The sequence below is a fragment of the Pleurodeles waltl genome, chromosome 9, assembly GCF_031143425.1.
Source record: "Pleurodeles waltl isolate 20211129_DDA chromosome 9, aPleWal1.hap1.20221129, whole genome shotgun sequence".
Classification (NCBI taxonomy): Eukaryota; Metazoa; Chordata; class Amphibia; order Caudata; family Salamandridae; genus Pleurodeles; species Pleurodeles waltl.
In genome coordinates, this window is record NC_090448.1 from 658076987 (window position 1) to 658096625 (window position 19639).

The 19639-nt window shown below is 45.7% G+C and overlaps 1 protein-coding gene across 2 annotated transcripts in view; it reads left to right on the forward strand.

Annotated features, from left to right (window-relative positions):
* The window catches only part of RELB (RELB proto-oncogene, NF-kB subunit), a 319238-nt gene that overhangs the window by 230829 nt on the left and 68770 nt on the right, over window positions 1-19639 (forward strand). For both annotated transcript variants that reach the window (XM_069207723.1, XM_069207724.1), the window contains exons 5-6: window positions 4837-4968; window positions 6044-6148. In XM_069207723.1, the coding sequence (XP_069063824.1) occupies window positions 4837-4968; window positions 6044-6148 (237 nt within the window). The remainder of the gene's footprint in view (window positions 1-4836; window positions 4969-6043; window positions 6149-19639) is intronic.

The window sequence follows — 19639 nt, forward strand, 5'->3', positions numbered from 1 at the left end:
GGAGTACTTGCCAGTAGAGAACAACACATTTGCCGACCTCCTCAGCTGAATGCGGCAACAAGTCTACGAGTTGGAACTCCACCTGCCAATCCTCCTGCCAAACATCTGACAATGGGGGTTTCCTGAAGTGGACCTCTTCACGGGGAAAAAAACAAAATGCTCAAACTTCACCTGTAGATTCCCACACCCACAATCCATGGGCAATGCTTTATTGATGAACTGGGCAGGGATATTTGCCTATCCTTTCTTCCTCCCCGTTCCTACCATTTGTGGTTCTGAGGATTCAGCAAACCTCTCTCACCCTCATCTTAGTGGCCCCCACCAGACAGCCATGGTTCACCACTCCTATCGAGCTTTCAGTGGTTCTGCACAAGAGGCTCAACTTTGGGCTCCCCAATAGGCCAGACCTTCCCATGCTCAAGCATGAAGAAACCGGGCACCCCGACCCCAGGAGTCTCAATATTGCAATCTGGCTCCTGAAGTCCTTGGCTACCTTAACCTATCTCCTGAATGCATAAATAAACTCAATCAACCAATCAGTATTTGTAAAGCATGGCTACTCACCTGTGGGGGTCTCAAGGCGCTGGGGGAAGGGGGAGAGGGGCCTCCTCCGAAGAGCCACGTCTTGAGGTTCTTCCTGAAGAAGGCAGGTTCTTCCTCAAGGAGGCACGTAGGCCTACTGCCCATGACTGATATGCTGCAAATGGAGAGAGTATTTCTGTTGCTACCCCTCAATACACACTGACCATTTAGCAGCTAAAGTCTAAGACATCGTCTGCTACCTACTTTACCTACAGAGTTGTTGGCTAGATTTCACCTCCATCTGACTGCATTTAGCTGATGTGGCTGCTAAACTTTAAAGTAGGTTACATGTCCTTCTTTAAGATTCAAGTCTTTAAAACTTTGTAGAGGGCCTCAAGGGGTCATTCCTCCATGGGTCCACTGCTGTGGAATCTCAATAGCATCCTTACAAGACTTATCGTCCTCCATTTGAGCCCCTTCATTCATCCCACCTTCAGTTGCTATCTTCAAAGGTGGCATTTCTTGTGGCTATCACCCCACTCAGGCGTGTAATTGAACTCTAAGCTTTAACATTGGAAGAACCCTTCTTTCAGGTTCATAGAGATAGGGTTGTCTTCGCACTAAACGTACATTTTGTCCTAAGATGATGTCTCTATTCCACCTTAATCAATCTATTGAACTCCCAGTTTACTTTCCTCAACCTGACTCAGTTGCAGAACAAGCCCTTCAAACCTTAGATGTTAAGTGAACCTTAATGTGTTTTGTGGATAGGACAAAACCCTTTCAAAAGACTAAACAACTCTTTGTTGTCTTTTCCAAACCACATAAAGGGAAAGTCTTATCAAAGTTAGGTGTTGCCAGGGGAATTGTTAAATGTATTGAGACACTTAATGCAAAAGCTAAGAGTTTTGATTGTTCCTCCAAGATCCCAATATACTAGAAAAAAAGGGACCATTATGGCTTTTTTCGAAAACCTCCCCATAGCTGACATTTATAACACAGCCAATTTGTCTACACCACAGACTTTCACTAAGCAGTATTGTTTGGAAGTACTAGCACGCTAACGTTGGTCAAGCTGTACTCTTCAACCTCTTTCAGTCTTCAGCAAACCCACAGGCTAGCCACCACATATGGGAGGACTGCTTTACAGTATATGCACACCAGGTTTATCTACAGCCACGCATGCCTCGAATAGAAAATGTTATTTACCCTCTAGGCATCTGTTCCAGGCATGTAGTGCTGATATTCACAGGCGCCTATCCTCCTCCCCGGAGGCCTATGGCTATTGCAGTTATCTTTCCGTCTTACTTCTCTTGCATTGTCATCTTTTTTCTCTCTCCTGTATCGCTTTGCTGCAGCTCCATCCTTACCTGCTGTACAGAAAACAGTTTAACAATGGAGTATGACTAAGCGCATTACCAGCAACAGATGGAGTCACGCTACCTCATGACTCAAGAAGATTTCTTCAAAGAAAAACAACTTGCACACATCTGGACCCAACACTAGATGGCAGAAGTATGCACATTATGTGAATCTACAGCACTACATGCCTCATACAGATGCTTACAGTGTAAGTAACATTTTCCTTCTTCATGCTGCAAGAGATCTCAGATTTGATAGTCAAATAAAAGGCCTTCTTAGTCCTAATTATTCCTTAATTGTTTTGTTGAACCAATTTATAACAGTTAGACCTAGCATCCTTGGCATGGTTTCCCCTACCTTTGTACCTTCAGACCTCCTGTGTTTGCCCACTTTGTTGTTGATGTCCTTAGGACTCTGAGCACTTTATTACTGTGAACCAGTGCTAAAGTGCATGTGAGGGCAGGGTGCAGTATAATTAAAAGGTTAGACATATACGTTGAACTCTGTCATCTGTAAGTGCTGCCCTCCCAAGTGGTGCCACCCCAGTCCTAGACCCTTGGAAATGGGCCTGAAAGTGCTTCTGTCAAGCCCTGCTGTGGTCCTCATCAGAAGTGTTGCAAAGCAACGTGAAGCGCCACAGAGCCTCAGTGCATAGCTGTCAGCCACACCTGATTCAATGCAGAATGGTGCAGAACCCTGCAAAGCCTCGCATCACAGCTGCCAGCTCATCAGAACTGGTGCACAGTGATGCCAAGCCCTGCAAAGCCTTGCTCCACAGCTTCCCGGTACTGAAGCAAAGAGACACCAAGTATCGCAAAGCTTCGATGCACAGCTCCCCAGGACTGATGCAAAGAGACACCAAGTACCGCAAAGCTTCGCTGACAGCTCCCCTGGACTGGTGCAAAACGAAGCCAAGCCCCTCCGCGCAACTTCTCGGAACCAATGACACGAAGCCTCGCAAATCAATGCTGTGCAGACTGCACACCAGGATTTAAGATTCTGTGTTGAGTGGTCGCAAGTGGGTCCCTGTATCTGGCCCCCACTCCATCGCAGTTGGCCTGAACGTGTGACCTTGTCCCAGTCTGTTGCGACTAGATAACTGCAAGTGGCGCTTTATGCTTTTATGTGGTATTTTTATCTAAATCTTTAAAACTGCATATTTCAGGATCTAATGATGGGAATATTTTTGTTTAGGTCTTGTTTTATTTATTAAATGAAGCTCTTTCTTTTTTTAACCTGGTGTGGGATCTTTTTGTATGATGTTGTCACAGTTTTACTGTTTGAAGGGGTGCACTAATGCTAGTACCTTACCCTGACTAGGATTGTGGTTGTTGCTTGATCAGGGCTTACACCTTAGTCAACCAGTAATCCAGTTTCTAACAATAACGAGTCCACTTGATCTGTGTGTGCCATGAACAATAGGTTTTCGCATCAAACATATATTGTCAATACAGTTACGTGTATTACATCTCTTACAAACGTTTCAGCTTCGTTAAGTGTAAACCTTTAATTTTTCTACTGTTCATAGAGGGTAATGTATTTTGATATCCGATAACGTTTGTGTGCAAATACAGAATTGCAGCTTTGTTTTTTAACCATTTAGACTGAGACAATTTTCTTAAATCCATACACATAGTCTACAGCAAATGTTTTGATATTGCAGCAGATCTGTTGTAGTCTTTCCCGTCAGTTTAAATATAATTTGTGTCATTAATGTATGTGGGATGTATTCTGTTATCCAATTGAAGTAACTAGTGTAGAGGCTCTGTGCAGATATTGAACAGGCAAAGTGGCAAATAACACCGGTGGTACCCGTCCCGTGACCAAAAAGAAAAAAACACCGATGGCCACATAACTCAAGAGGCCAAACATAAAAGGCAGAAATCTATTCCTTGTTGGGTGAGACATCTACCAACGTTACCAAGCGCTGGCTGTTCGGCAAAAGCTATTATAAAAATGTTCACAGGTCCCTGTGTGGAGAAAGCTGTACACATTTACCTTCTCTCAGAGATATGCAGCGTGAGTAAAAGTGTCTGTTTGAATCAGTAATTCTTGCAATGGTTTGCAAATTCAAGTGGGCTGAATGAGGCAGACTTTAAAGTCACTCTGGATAATTAAGAAGCCCAAAAAAGCAAGGTATGGTGCACAGAGAACATTTGTAGCCTCTGCTTGCCAGGCAGCTGCACCCTGTTTGTACTGAGTAAATGGCATGATACATGCCACGCTGTGTGTGTAAAACACTTCAGTGGTTCTAGTGGGGTGATATAAAAAAAAAATCTGAATTCAATACACAATATAATTTGCCCTTCTATATTTTTCATTTTGTATTTTTCCTCGCTGGTTGTAACCTGCCAATCACCTGAGCTTCGTCATAGCTGGGATTTAGCAACCTATTTCATGGATCTGAAGTCATTTTCATTAAATAATTGATTTAAAGAGACTAATGAATGTTACGCAATATTGGCCATACTTGTAGTTAAGTAAGTTGTTAGTGTTTGTATACAGCTAGGTAATTGTATACTTCGGAAAGAATATGGGTGTACATGTAGCTTTTTGAACTTATATAGCTATCTGCTGAAAAAAAACATTTACAAAACATTCCCTAGTGTTATGTCCCCTTACTGCAATGTCTGCAATACTTGCTTATGTATTTATTATGGTGTAAAGTCTTCAGGTGGCTTGTCTTTGTGCATGTAAACCATGACAATATTTTCTATTATACGTATTCTAAATGGATACAGAGTTGAAAAGGAACAAACATATGTGGTGTTTTGTTGGATTTACCACCAGCAAGGGTATTTTCTTTTATTTTCCTGTAGTCATTTTCTTTAATTAGGCTGCTTACAGTCTTTCTAGTTGAAATGCCCCCTTCGTCCTCCAAATTCACATTACTTTCTATCCATTTTATTGCAGATTAATGAAACTATTTATTCTTGTCATTCTCTTCCTCAGCTGGCCATTGGAAGAACCAAGAGGAGGTGGATATGAATGTTGTACGGCTGTGCTTTCAGGCCTCCTACCAGGACCACAAAGGACAGACGCACCAACTGGAGCCAGTCTTGTCAGATCCCATTTACGACAAGAGTAAGATGTCTGATGTGTCATGTATTTTGTTATTGTATGGAATCTGCAAAATGGTATGTACTGCTGAATAAAGCAGGCCATTAATTGCAACATAGAGAATATCAAAGTGTGTAGTTAAAGTGTGGAAGTTTCCTGGTTTTATATCCCGAGAGAGTAGTTTTTAAGTGATCTCAAGCAACCCCTCATAAATAAAGGTATTTACAATGTACCCACTAATTTTATGGAGCTTTGTAGTATCCATATACTTACAACTTAGTGTACCGTTCAAACAATCAGTCTTCCTCCAAAACCAGTAGATGTGTGTTCATGAGCACAACATGGCTGATACTTGGAAACTCCAGTATCTCCCATAACTTTGAAATTGGACTGTGCAAGCTTCTCTCAGACCCTATAGCAAAAGGGCACATTCTAGAGAGAGAGAGGAGGAATGGAAGAATATTTTTCTCTGCCATTTAAAATGGGATTTTACTTGAAAGGAGTCACCTATAAGGGTGAGAGGCTGAATGTTTCACAATTTTAATTTTAAATGTGGTCTGCTAGAATTGATTAACTATGGGTGTTAGATTGAAATTTAATTTCCAGTTCAATGTCTTCCTTCATCGACCCTTAGAAAGACGACCAATAGTGGATACTTGAAGAGGATCCTTAAGCTTAGAATAAAAAATGGACAGTCCTTGTTCTTTATTCAGACGTAGGCAAAGGTTAGTACTTTATTGGTGCCTCTGTGGTCACCGCCATGGATGATGGTAATTTCCTGATGTTTGACTTTAATCACCACTCTTGACAATTTGCAGTGAGTGTGCCCATTGTAATCCAGTTAACTGTAAAAAGTTAGGATTCCAGTGACCTGCTTCGTTAGACAACCCTTTGGTTTCTGATTTATGTTGTAGTGCCCTCATACTGTGATTCCGACCTTCATTCTGTGTGCACTAGTAAGAAATTGCCACACATGAAATGACAGACAACATCATTAAATGGATGTGAACCAAAGTTTGAGCAAAGCCGGTTGTGTAAATCAATCCTATATCTCATAACCTACTTTTTCTATCTTATTGCCCCCCCCCGTCTTTCACAGAATCCACCAACACTTCAGAACTGAAGATTTACCGGCTTAATAAAAACATGGGGCAGTGCTCAGGTGGTGATGAGGTGTATCTCTTGTGTGACAAGGTGCAGAAAGGTGAGTAGGATTGACTGAAACAAGGAACTTGTTCTGTGACAAGGTGTACAAAGGTATCTATGTCTGAGAATCTAGCTATACCTCTTGCTAAATGTGCATCACGTTCTGTCTTTCAAAGAAATGAGATGTCCTTCACTTCAGTGACTGAGAATGAGTCTAAGGTTCTTGTGTGGTAATTGGTGAAGTCAACACTTATCACTTCTCTCTTTGGAATTGCCACCCAGATGCACAGCCCTGTACTTAGTGGCATGCTGTTTTCTGGAAAGCTGAAAGGAAAGCATCACTAAATAATCATACAATTTACTTTAACAGAAATCTCCCTATTTACTGGTGCATTTTCTGTTGATACTATCTGCATTGGAAGTAGCTCTAAAGTCCGGTGTTTTGCAGGTGCTGTACTCCCCATTGCACGTGAGAGAGAGATAGGAATAGTATAAAGTTGCAGGAAAGTACACTCCTTCTTGGCATGGTTACCCCCTTTTTTCTGCCTGATGTCAGTGTGTTTGACTGTGTTCACTGGGATCCTGCTAACCAGGACCCCAGTGATTATGCTCTCTCTCTCCCAAAACTCTGTATTTCATCCCACAGTTGGCATACTGATACCCCCATGTAAGCCCCTAGTACATGGTACCTAGGTACCCAGGGCATTGGGGTTCCAGGGGATCCCTATGGGCTTCAGAAATTATTCTGCCACCCATAGGGAGCCCATGCAAAGGGCTTGGCAGGACTGCCATCACAGACTGCGTGAACCGGGTGCATGCACCTGTTTTCACTATAGGTCCCTGCACCAGGTCACTATGAGTCACCCCTAGGATAGGCCCACTCAGCTCAGAGGGCAGTGTGCAGGTACCTGTGTGTGAGGGTACTCCTGCACTAGCAGAGGTGCCCCATAAAAGCTCCAGAACCACTTTACTGGACATTGTGAGTGTGGAGACACCATTTTACGCATATATTGGACATAGGTAACTACCTATGTCCAGCTACATAATGGTAACTCCAAAACTATGCATGTTTGGTATCAAACATGTTAGAATCATACCCCAATACTTTTCCAAGTATTGGTTGTATGATTCCATGCACTCTAGGGCTCCTTTGAAGACCCCCAGCATTGCTTCCACAGACTCCTGAGGTTTTCAGGCAGCCGCAGATGCTGCCATCTCACAGACAGGTTTCTGCCCTCCTGTTGATTGAGCAGCTCAAGCTCAGGAAGGCAGAAAAAAGGATTTCCTTTTGGAGAGGGGTGTTACACCCTCTCCTTTTGGAAATAGGAGTTACATGGCATGGGAGGGCAGCCTCCCTAATCCACTGGTATGCTTTGAAGGGCGCATTTGGTGCCCTCTGTGCATAAACCAGTCTACACCAGTTGAGGGACCACCAGTCCCTGCTCTGGTGCAAAACTGGACAATGGAAATGGGAGTGACCACTCCCCTGTCCATCGCCACCCCAGGGGTGGTGCCCAGAGCTCCTCCAGAGGGTCCCTGCGTTCTGCCATCTTGAATCCAAGGTTGGCAGGGATCTCTGGGAGCATCTGAGTGGCCAGGCCAGGCAGATGTTGTCAGAGCCCCCTCCTGATATGTGGTCACCCAGCTAGGTGATCAATCCCCCTTTCAGGGCTGTTCAGGGTCTCTCCTTTGGGTGGTTCCTCAGATCTGGCTTGCAAGATTCCAACAGGATTCCTTTGCATCCCTTTCTTTGACTTCTGACCAAAGAAACTGCATCTGGACTCTCCAGGACCCGACAGTCTGCAACAAAGATGAAGACTTCGCCTGCAACATTGTTTCTCCAATGCCTTCCAGCTTTTACAACATTTCCCCGGTTGTGCATCTTCTGAGGACAGCCCGTCTTCAGTATGCACAGGAAAGAAGTAGGAATCTCCCTTGAAGTGAAGGAGTCACTCCCCTGAATCTGCAGGCACCAACAACAACGATGACCGGCTGTGTGGCACCCTTCTCCTTCTGAGCTGCATTGATCCGGCAACACAGGTGCTGGTCGAAAATGGTCCAGACGGTCCTCTCTACCAGGTGTCCAACTTGGGTGGAGGTAAGCTCCTGCCTTCCCACGCAGGACAGTACCCCCATGCACCACATCCCTTGCAGCTTCCAAGGCTTGTTGTCACTTCTTCCAAGAGTTCTTCAGTCTTCGTGTAGCTCCAGCCCCCAGCACTCCTTCCTGTGACGCACAGCTCCCTGAGTGACTCTCCTGCGGCGTGGAACTTCTTTTCGTAGTACTGCGTGGGCTCAGTTTGCACCTTCTGTGTCCCCGTCATGTGGGACTCCTGTGTGTGCTGCCTGGGCTTCTGTGGTCTCTCTGCGACACTGAGGGCCCCATCTGATTACCCCCTCCTGATTTGAGTCCTGGGCCTTTCTGGTCCCCGGCAGCACCACTTTCCGCCAACTGCGAGTTTTGCCTGTGCCAAGGCTTGTTGGTGGAATCCAGACACGCAAACCTGACTGCAATCTTCCTTCTGAGGTGGGACATCACCTGAATCCTCAAGGAACTCGAATCCGTCTCCAGAGATGCAGTGCTGACTTTCCTTATGCACCATCGACCAACTCCTGCAATCCTCAGCTCGGTGGGTAGGGGCTTCTGCCCCCATTGAACTCTGCTGTCTTCTGGACTTGGCCCTCTCTTTCTGCAGGTCTTCCTCTTCAGGAATCCACCATTGGTTTCTTGCAGTCAGCTCTGGGTTATGCAATTCTCTTCTTCTAAGTGTGTGTTATGGGGAAATTCTAGTAATTTAATCCCGCTTTCCTGGTTGCTGGGGGGTGTTGTGGTACTTACCTTTGAGTTTTCCTGGTACCCCCAGCGCCCCTCTGCACACTTCACTTACCTGGGTGGGGATGACATTCTCGCATTCCATTTCTTTCAGTATATGGTTTGTGCTCCCCCTAGGTCCACTATTCTCTATTGTGTTTTACACTATTTGCACTGTTTTCTAACTATTGTAACGCCTATTTCTGACAACTAGTGTATATAACTTGTGTATTACTTACCTCCTAAGGGAATATTGCCTCTATAGTCATTTTGGTGTTGTGTTACCATAATAAAGTTCCTTTATTTTTGTAACACTGGGTGTATTCTTTCATGTGCTGTGTGGCTACAGTGGTATTGCATGAGCTTTGCATGTCTCCTAGATAATTCTTGGCTGCTCATTCACAGCTTCCTTTAGAGAGCCTGACATCTAGACACTGCCTACATTTCACTAATAGGGGATACCTGGTATAAGGTTGTTAGTACCTTAGGTATTCACCACACACCAGGCCAGCTTCCTACAAAAGTCCTCTGCAAATCTGCAGGAACAGTGATAATACCCATTCAGCATTATATAGGTGTACAACCTCTACAACGTGTCCCATGTGCACAGTAGTAAGAACCATCTGATGAAAGGATGATTACCTTTCTCCACATCCTAAGGTGGTAAAAAAGTGGACCATTTTGTGCTGTGTGTTTTTTGGCTAACCATACTTCTCTGGAATAACACAGCAAATTGTTTTGTTCTCCCCTAGCACATGCAGTTACTCTCTTAGACAGCGATAAGATCATGGGTGAAAATGCTTGAATTCATCGGATTCACCCAGACTTAAAAAGGAGCACTCCATTCTGTGCTCTAATAAAGAATAGGAGGCTATCGTGTGTAAACACCAGCTATGGTACAGCCTCAAAAATGGCATTCCAGCCCGATCTGCAAGGCCGCTTTCCTTCTGAATTTGAACATAGGAAACCCTCAGTACATTTCAGTCTTGTAGGGCCTTGTCAGTGAGGTGCAATTTCTGTTCCTCTGGAATAGCAAGTCTCAGTGGGTGAAGTTAGGAATTCTACTAAAAATCCCTGTAAATAGGAAAAAAGGTCAAAGATCTATGTACCATACTCTACCACTTCATTTCAACCATTTCTAGTCTTTGGATGAAATGAATTTGTCCATTTAGGAACACTACTCAGTTTGTACCACAGCTGTTTAAAAGGCATACTTCTGCGTTACTGTTTCACAACCTCAAGTTTCATTTGCAGGAGACGTTAATTATTACTAAACACTGGTACCCTTTGTTAATAATTCTGGACCTAGAACATCTTCAAACGTCATGACAAGGATACTTATTTAACAACCTTCTTAAGGCATGACACACTTCCCTATTCAGAGGACTGCTATGTATGTTTACATCTTTTGAACACAGCCCATGGGCCTGCCCTTGGCCCTGAGACAATGCAGTGTACTTAGTACATTGTATTGTCTCCGCTGATGATGTTTTTACCACACCTATCAGGTATTCCCCCCTCTGAAGACAATGTAATCACTCAAGAAAATACTGATTTGCTTGAAATACTACTTGTTGATTCTGGGCCACCAGTCCTCGGTGTTCATGTTGTTTCTCTCAACAGGCTCCAAATGCTGGAAGCAAACCTTTATTTGCTCAACCTCAAAGGGTCCTGAATCCAAACCAGTTGTGAAGGCATCACTAGTTTGGATAAATTAACAGCAGAGCTCATCAGAGAGCACAAGTCTCACTTATTGAGAATAAAGATTTCACATTTGGAGGTTCTGTTGAGCATTGACTCGGAACAGGCTAGATATCATACATTCTAATCAGGGCTAGAATCTCAACTCTAAAAGCAACCATTTTCACAGCTTTGCTCTGTACACAGCAGTGCATGGGAACGGAAGAAACTCCAGACCTCTCCACACACTGCTTCAGTTATTGTAAGAAACTGCTTAGAACCCATAAGAATGCTGCTTTGCTGCTTTATACTTTAATATTTATGTCTGTTTTATTCATGTTATCATAGATCACAAAGTTTGTGTGTCATCACTTTCTGTGATTTCATCAATACCATATACTTCTCAGTCCCATGAACTAATAACACTTGAGAGCTCTGGGGTTCTGTTCACTCCAATCATAACAGAACCCCAAGGCCACAGTTGCCATATATTGCTCAGTGGCCTCTTAATACCTAATTGAAAACAGCTCCCAAATTATCTCTGAGTAGAATCAGAATGCAGTGGAAAATTGCCATACAGAAAGAGCTCAGTAAAATAGTCAAACTGAAAAAGCCCTACAAAATAGGTAGTTTTTGAGACAGCCCTGACAGTACTTACAGTGCTAGACCAGTTGAAAACAACTCCCTCTCCAGAGGCAACAATACCTAATCTGGAATACATGTCTGCGGGCCCATAGCCCACGCTAGAACCATGTGATGTTGGAATCAACTTCATCAGTACACACAAATCTACAACTGAAACAGGAGCAGCCAGAAGCAAAAAATGCAATTTCGTATGGTCACCGCCCGCTTTTCCAGACTAGAATGTTAATGACTTCCTCCTTTTAGAAATAGACACAAAAGGAGGTGCATCTGATAGAAGATTCTAGCCATAGATTCCTTAGCTTAAAATATTCCCAAAGTGTCAGACTGGATCCGGAAAATCTTGAGAAATACTGCTGCGCTCTGGTAGGCGGCACCGATTAGCTTTGTAGGCACCATCTGCACAAGATGTCATGTTCATGGTGCCTATATAGGGGCAACCTGGAGCCAGACCACAACGCCCATTCCTGCCCTGATTGCTGTGCAAAGAATCCCACAGCGGTCCATGTAGGAGGCTGGCCTGGCTTGTAGTGGGTACCAAGGGGTACTTACACTCTGTACCAGGTCCAGTTATCCCATATTAGTGTAGAAGAGGTGTTTCTAGCAGCTTAGTCTGGTAGAAGGTAGCTATAGCAGTGCAGCTTAGGCTGAACTAGGAGACATGCAAAGCTCCTACTATACCACTGGTGTCATATGCACAATATCATAAGAAAACACAATACACAGATATACTAAAAATAAAGGTACTTTATTTTTATGACAATTTGCCAAAAGTATCTCAGTGAGTACCCTCAGTATGAGGATGCCAAATATACACAAGATATATGTACACAATACCAAAAATATGCAGTAATAGCAAAAGGAAGTAATGCAAGCAATGTATAGTCACAATAGATTGCAATAGGAGCACATAGGTATAGGGGCAACACAAACCATATACTCCAAAAGTGGAATGCGAACCACGAGTGGACCCCAAACCTATGTGACCTTGTAGAGGGTCGCTGGGACTGTAAGAAAACTGTGAGGGTTAGAAAAATAGCCCATCCCAAGATCCTGAAAAGTAGGTGTAAAGTGCACCTATATTCCCCAGAGAGCACAGAAGTCGTGATAGGGGAATTCTGCAAGGAAGACCAACACCAGCAATGCAACCAAAGTGGATTTCCGGACGAGAGTACCTGTGGAACAAGGGGACCAAGTCCAGAGTCGCAACAAAGTCGAGATTGGGCAGATGCCCAGGAAATGCCAGCTGAGGGTGCAAAGAAGCTGCCACCGGATGGTAGAAGCTGTGGATTCTGCAAGAACGAAGAGGACTAGGAACTTCCCGTTTGGAGGATGGATGTCCCACGTCATGAAGAAGCTTGCAGAGGTGTTCCCACGCAGAAAGACCGCAAACAAGCCTTGCTAGCTGCAAGGGTCGCGGTTAGGGTTTTTGGATGCTGCTGTGGCCCAGGAGGGACCAGGATGTCGCCACTTGGATGAGGAGACAGAGGGGGCACCCAGCAAGTCAGGGAGACCTCACAGGAGCAGGCAGCACCCAGAGAAGTGCCAGAACAGGCACTACGAAGAGGAGTGAACCGGAGCTCACCCGAAGACACAAAAGGGAGTCCCACGACGCCCGTGGACAACTCAAAAGGTTGTGCACTGCAGGTCAGAGTGTCGGGGACCCAGGCTTGGCTGTGCACGAAGGAAATCCTGGAAGAGTGCACAGGAGCCGGAGCAGCTACAAATCATGCGGTACCCAGCAATGCAGTCTAGCGTGGGGAGGCAAGGACTTACCTCCACCAAACTTGGACTGAAGAGTCACTGGACTGTGGGAGTCACTTGGACAGAGTTGCTGAGTTCTAGGGACCACGCTCGTCGTGCTGAGAGGGGACCCAGAGGACCGGTGATGCAGTCTTTTGGTGCCTGTGGTTGCAGGGGGAAGATTCCGTCGACCCACTGGAGATTTCTTCAGAGCTCCTAGTGCAGAGAGGAGGCAGGCTACCCCCACTGCAGGCACCACCAGGAAAACAGTAGAGAAGGCAGCAGGATCAGCGATACAAGGTTGCAGTTGTCATCTTTGCTACTTTGTTGCGGTTTTGCAGGCTTCCTGCGCAGTCAGCGGTCGATCCTTTGGCAGAAGGTGAAGAGAGAGATGCAGAGGAACTCGGATGAGCACTTGCATTCGTTATCTGAGGAATTCCCCAAAGCAGAGACCCTTAATAGCCAGAAAAGGAGGTTTGGCTACCTAGGAAGGAGGATAGGCTAGCAACACAGGTAAGAGCCTATCAGAAGGAGTCTCTGACGTCGCCTGACACCTTCGTTAGATTTATTTTCCGCTGTCAGGTTCAAATATGTGTGCCTTTTCTCTGTCTATCGACTCTCTTCAGTTAATTGTTTCCTTACAGTCTTTCCTTCTCCAATCTGACGGTATTGTTATCATTCAGGCTTCTCCCACCTTAGTGCTTTCACCAATCCAGAGGGTTGGGCACCGATCAACTGCCCCATGTGGTGCCTGCTTCAGGCCTAGCTCCATGGGGCTTTGGCATCGACGGGAATGGTTCCCTGGTGGAACGAACTCCATTCTGCTTCTGTCCTCGGTAGCAACCCAAGTTCCTGCACACTGAACAACATCTTGTGTGCAACCTCTGTCTCTCTCCTGAACATCACAAGGCCGACTGTGATGCTTGCAAGACTTGCCGGTCCAAAAACATACTTACGGATCGTCAAGCTTGTCGGATGCAAATGGCCCACAAGACTCCAGACAGCACCCCAGATATCTTCGGAGAGGAACATGCTCAGGAGGAAAAAGCCTTTCCCTACAGGACAGCTCCAACTTGGACGTCGAATCAGATATTGAAAACCGCATTGTCTTCTCTGCCCAGCGCATGGGTACTGTGGCCCCTGCTGTCCCACTCAAGTCTTTCAAAAAGACTTTTACAATTCATCCTTTAGTTCGCCAGTCTGCCACTGACACCCAGCCTTGGTCGATACTGAAAAACTGCTTTGGTCGCTCCCCTGTCTGACTCAGTGCTGAAAATGGCCGCTAAGGCTAAAGCCACATCATCGGCTTTGAACTCCATATTTTCGACTGAGAGATTGTTTCAGTGTTGATCTGAACTTTGGGACCGAGCCACCAGCCATAACTTTGGTATCAACCATGGTTTCCAAACACAAAATCTCGGCACCAAGGATTTTGAACCCAGAAAAAACCTCAGAAGCCAAAAAATCGGGCCGGGCCAGTCTTTCATCAGCCATTTCCATTCAAACCGATCCTGGAGTAAATGGACTCTCAGCAGTGCAAGCTCCAGATCCAAGAGGGCACAGGTCGGATCATTGCCACTCCTTCCTCTCCTGTGCTTCCTAAAAGTAAACTCTCTTTTCAAAAGGTTTTGAACTTTCCTGTCCCTTTCAAAAAGAAAGCCTAGGACAAGGCTACTAGCCCTCCATGAAAGCCTTCGCCTCCTCATCCCCACTACTTCCTCTATCTTCACCTTTACCCCTCCCACTCCACAATCTCCCACATCACATATACCAAGGGATTACACTCTACAAGATTGCCCACAACCATTCTCTTGGAAACTGAGGGATCCTCAATGTGACACTGACCCGTGGGATGCCTACAACACTGATCCCATCCTTGTAATGACCCTAACCCCTACCCTGCAAGGCCCTCGTCACCAGAAGACACTACCTCTTACCAACAGGTAGTTGCTAGAGCAGCTGCATTCCACATGTAGCTGCACAAAGATCCTATTTAGAAGTATTTCTTGTTTGACACTTCTGCCACAACTCACAGAGAGACACAGTACCTCCGTATGCTCCCTGTCAGGCTTTGTTCTGCTGAAGACATATTTAAGGTGCCTGTCTGCTCCTGGGGAATGACACCATGGGTTGACAAAAAGTACAAGGACCCTCTGACCCTCTTTACATCAGGGCACAGGTACCACCTTATTCCATTGTGGCAACCACCGCTCGTAAACGGGCTAACAGCTAAGCTACTGGGGAGTCTCCTCCCCCAGAGAAAGAGAGTAAAAGAATCAATGCTGCTGGCAATAGGGTAGCGACACAGGCCACAAACAACTGGCGTATAGCCAACACTCAAGCACTTTAGGCCCGGTACTACCTGGTCCATTGCGATGAGATGGAGGAGTACATTTCCGAAGAGCATCGCAAGACAGGCCAACAAATTGTTTTGAAGGGCCAGACTTTCGCCAGAAATGCTATCAGATGCGCCCTGAATGCCACCGACATAGCGGCTTGCGGCATAAACACCAGTGTCCTTTTTAGATGGCATGCCTGGCTGCGTTCCTCAGGTTTTAAACCTGCGGTCCAGGCAGGCAGACCTCAGCATCCCCTTTGATAAAGAGCACCTATCTGGGCCACAGGTAGACACCACCGTAGAGAAGCTTAAAAAGTACACCAACAGTGCTAAGGCCATGGGTGTCCTTCAGACTACTTCACAAAGAGCTTCCTTTTGCCGTCCTAGGTTCAGGGGATCATATCCACATCAAAGGTGTCTATCTCACACTATAGTCAGCCTCTGTCCAAATTCGTCAGAGGTTGTTACAGAGGGTCCAACAAGTGGAGAGGAAAGACCACTGCCACAGCGGGTCTTCCTCCATTGTCAAGCAGTGACTACCTCCACATTCCCCCCAATAAACCAACACCTGTCGGGGGAAGACTCCAACAGTTCTACTCCACCTGGGATGCAATTACCAGGGACCAGTGGGTCCTTGGCAGTATTCAACATGGTTATTGTCTGAAGCTCACTACCACTCCTCATAATATCCCCTCTCGCACTCACAGGCTATCTCAGGAACACTTAACCCTTCTAAAGGTCCAGGCCCTTCTCAAAGGAGCCATAGAACTAATTCCTCCACAGCATCAAACGTTAGGATTATATTCCCTATACTTCCTCATTCCCAAAAAGGATAAGTTTCTCAGACCAATACTAGACCTTTGACCTCTTAACACATAAACCCTCTCAGAACTCTTCCATATGGTTACTCTTCAGGACGTCATTCCACTTCAACAATAGGGTGACAATATGACAGCTGCATTTCTAAAGGATGCCTACTTTTATATACCTATTCACTCTGCACACCAAAAATATTTAGGATCTGTCATTGCATACGAACATAACCAGTTCAAAGCACTTTCTTTGGGAGTTACTACCACTCCCAGGGTGTTCACAAAATGTCTAGCAGTAGTTTCAGCATACAAAGACAAAATGTCCATGTCTTTCCTTACCTGGGCAACTGGCTCATTAAAGCCAGTACATTACACCAGTTCCAGATGCACACTCAAATGACACAAGCTTGGTTTCACTCTCAACATTCCCAAATCTCATCTCAAACCACTTCAGGTTGAGTCTTAGCTAGAGACCATTTTGCACGCAGAGTTAGGGTTAGCACACCCCAATCCAGCCTGTATCAAATGTTTTCAGTCACTTCTTCCTCAGTTTAGGGAAAATCTGTCATCCACATTCAGTTACATCATGCGTCTGTTTTGGGTGATGCCTTCTTGCATCACCATAGTTACCGATGCCAGACCACAGATTAATCCTCTTCAGCAGTGTCTGTCTCATCGGAGGTCCCAGTCACAGGATCCCCTGGAAGATCTAGTGTTGTTAGACCTCCAAACTCACCGTTCTCTGCAATGATGGAACACCATCAATCTCCTGAAGGGGCGGCCTTTTCTAGACCCTGTGTTTTACATCACATTGACCACAGATGCATCACGGACGAGTTGTGGCGCTCATCTCCAGGACTTGACAGTTCAAGGTCTCCTAGATGCAAAACACCAGTCACTACACATCAACTACCTTAGGCTGCAGGAAATATTCCTAGCACTGAAAGCTTTTCTTCCTCACCTGTCTGACAGCCTTGTAACATTGATAAAAACACAGCGGGACACAGACTTCACAGCTATCACACCTCTCTTAGACCATCTGGAATTGGCCTCTTCACTACCAAATTAACCTGTTGGTGGAGTATCTCCCGGGGGCAGACAATGAATTTGCAGATCTGCTCAGCAGAATGCAGCAACAAATCCATGAGTGGGAACTCCACCTGCAAGTCCTCCAGTCATACTTCAAAAGTTGGGGGGCTTTTCACATAGATCTTTTTACCATAACAGAAAATGAAAAATGCCCAAGCTTTGCCTCTAGGTATCCACACCCAATATCAAACGCTCTATGGATGAGTTGGTCAAGGATATTTGCCTACGCTTTTCCACCTCTCCCGCTTATTCCATTTCTGGTTTGGAAGATCAGGCAAATATCCCTCACCATGATCTTCGTGGCTCCCACCTGGGCACGCCAGCCTTGGTTCACCACACTCCTGGAGGAGTGACTCCTCCTCTGGCTGATATTTCCCCTGGGCATTGACTCCTTTGTTAGATTGTTTTCCTGCAGGTGGGTGAGAAAGGAGGGAGTAGGAAAAGAGATGTTTCTGAGACTGCTGTATCTGATGGCCTCCTGCAACTTGGCAGAGAAGTACACTTGATGGCTTACGTGGACTTTGCCGAACACCAGGGTAATCTCTCCGACCTGGTCTAGATATTGATGGGCACTGTAAAAGATCTGCATTGGTGGCTGACAAACTGCGATTAGGTCAGCAGCAGACTCCTCTCCCTTCCCCACCCAGAGCTTACAGTAGTGACAGATGCATAATGGGGTGGTCATTCGGCAGAGCTGGAGATCAGAAGACTGGTCTCCGGTAGAGTCTAAGCTCCACATTACCTTGTTGGAATTGACAGCAATTTGTTTGGCATTGAAAGCCTTTCTCTGATCCATCAAGGGAAGGCTTGTTCAGATGTTCAAGGACAGCACTACCACCACATGGTACTGCAACAAGCAAGAAAGAGTGTGTCCATGGACCCTGTGCCATGAAGCCCAGAGTTCTGAAGAAGATAAGGTCAGACTAGGCCCACGTCATTCTAGTGGCTTTAGATTGGGCATGGAGAGTATGGTATCCTGAACTCCTCAGCAAAGCATTGGTCCTCCTGTCAGGCTCCCCCTTCTGGATGATCTCATGTCACGGCAACAGGGCAGGGCCCTTCACCCAAACCTGCTTAGGCTCCGCCTTCATGCGTAGAGTGTGAGCTGCAGAAGTTGAGTCTTCAGTTTCCCTCCCGAAGTTTGTGAGGTCATCTTAGCAGCCAGGCATCCTTCAATAAAGAGAGAATATGCCTGGTATTGGGAGATGTTTCTGACTAGGTTTGCTGAGAAACATATTGATCTACTTTTAACACCCCTTTCTGAAGTGGTGTTGTTTGTTCTCTCCTTGATTCTGAAGTTGCACAGGAAGTATCTCCGTTTAATGGTGGGGTCACATCACTACCAGTTTGTGGTCCTTCTTTTTGGTCTTACTTCTGCACCTCCAGTTTTCACAAAGGTGATGGCAGTGGTTGCAGCATATCTCAGAAGGAAAGAAATATCTGTATTCCCTTACCTGGATGATTGGTTGATCAAAGCCTAGTCCCTAGATTTAGTGCTGTACTATTTGCCGGTGACAACCCAGTTGTTGTTCAACCTGGGCTCTTTGTTGAACTTGCCCAAATCCTACCTGGAGCCCTCTCAGTGCCTCTTGTTCATAGGGGCGGTACTGGACACATCTTTGAATCATGCCTACACTCCTCAGAGGATTCTGGACATTCAGGCTATGATTCCAATATTTAAAAATGGAGCACCCTAACGGTCCTACACCTGCTCGGTCTGTTTGCTTCCTGTATTCTGTTTTTCACTGAAGCACTTTGGCACATGAGGACTCTCCAGTGGTGCTTCTGCAAGCAGTGGTTTCAACACAAAGGGGATCTGTAGGAATTAATGACAATCTCCAGAGTTGCTGCAGCGGATCTTCGATGGTGGAGTGTGGGTGGCAACCTGTCTTAAGGAATGCCTTTTTGTCTTCCACCTCCGGTGACCTTAGTCATAACAGATGCTTCCACTCTAGGAAGGGGGGCACATCTGGGGGATCTGGAGATCAAAGGTCTTTGGTCTCCAGTAGAATAGATGTTTCACATCAATCTGTTGGAGTTGCGGGCGATATGTCTGGCTCTCAAATCCTTTCTCCTGTCCATTTGCAGTCAGTTGGTTTCGGCCTTAACAGACAACACTACTGCAGTGTGGTACATCAACAAACAGGGAAGAGTAGGGTCGCACCATCTCTTCAAAGAGGCTTTGCGGCTCTGGTCCTGGGCTTGGGACCATCGGATTTGCATAGTAGCAAACCATTTGGCCGGAGTTCTCAACGTATGTGTGGACGGTTTCAGCCGATCATGAGTGGCGTCTCCATTTGGAGGTAGTTCTTCAGGTCTTCCAATTGTGGAGAGCGCCCGTCGTTCTGCAGCCTCCAGTATCAGATACAGGGTGCATTGGGGGACAAGTTTCAGCTGAACTCGAGCAACTGTCTGATTTACGCGTTTCCTCCC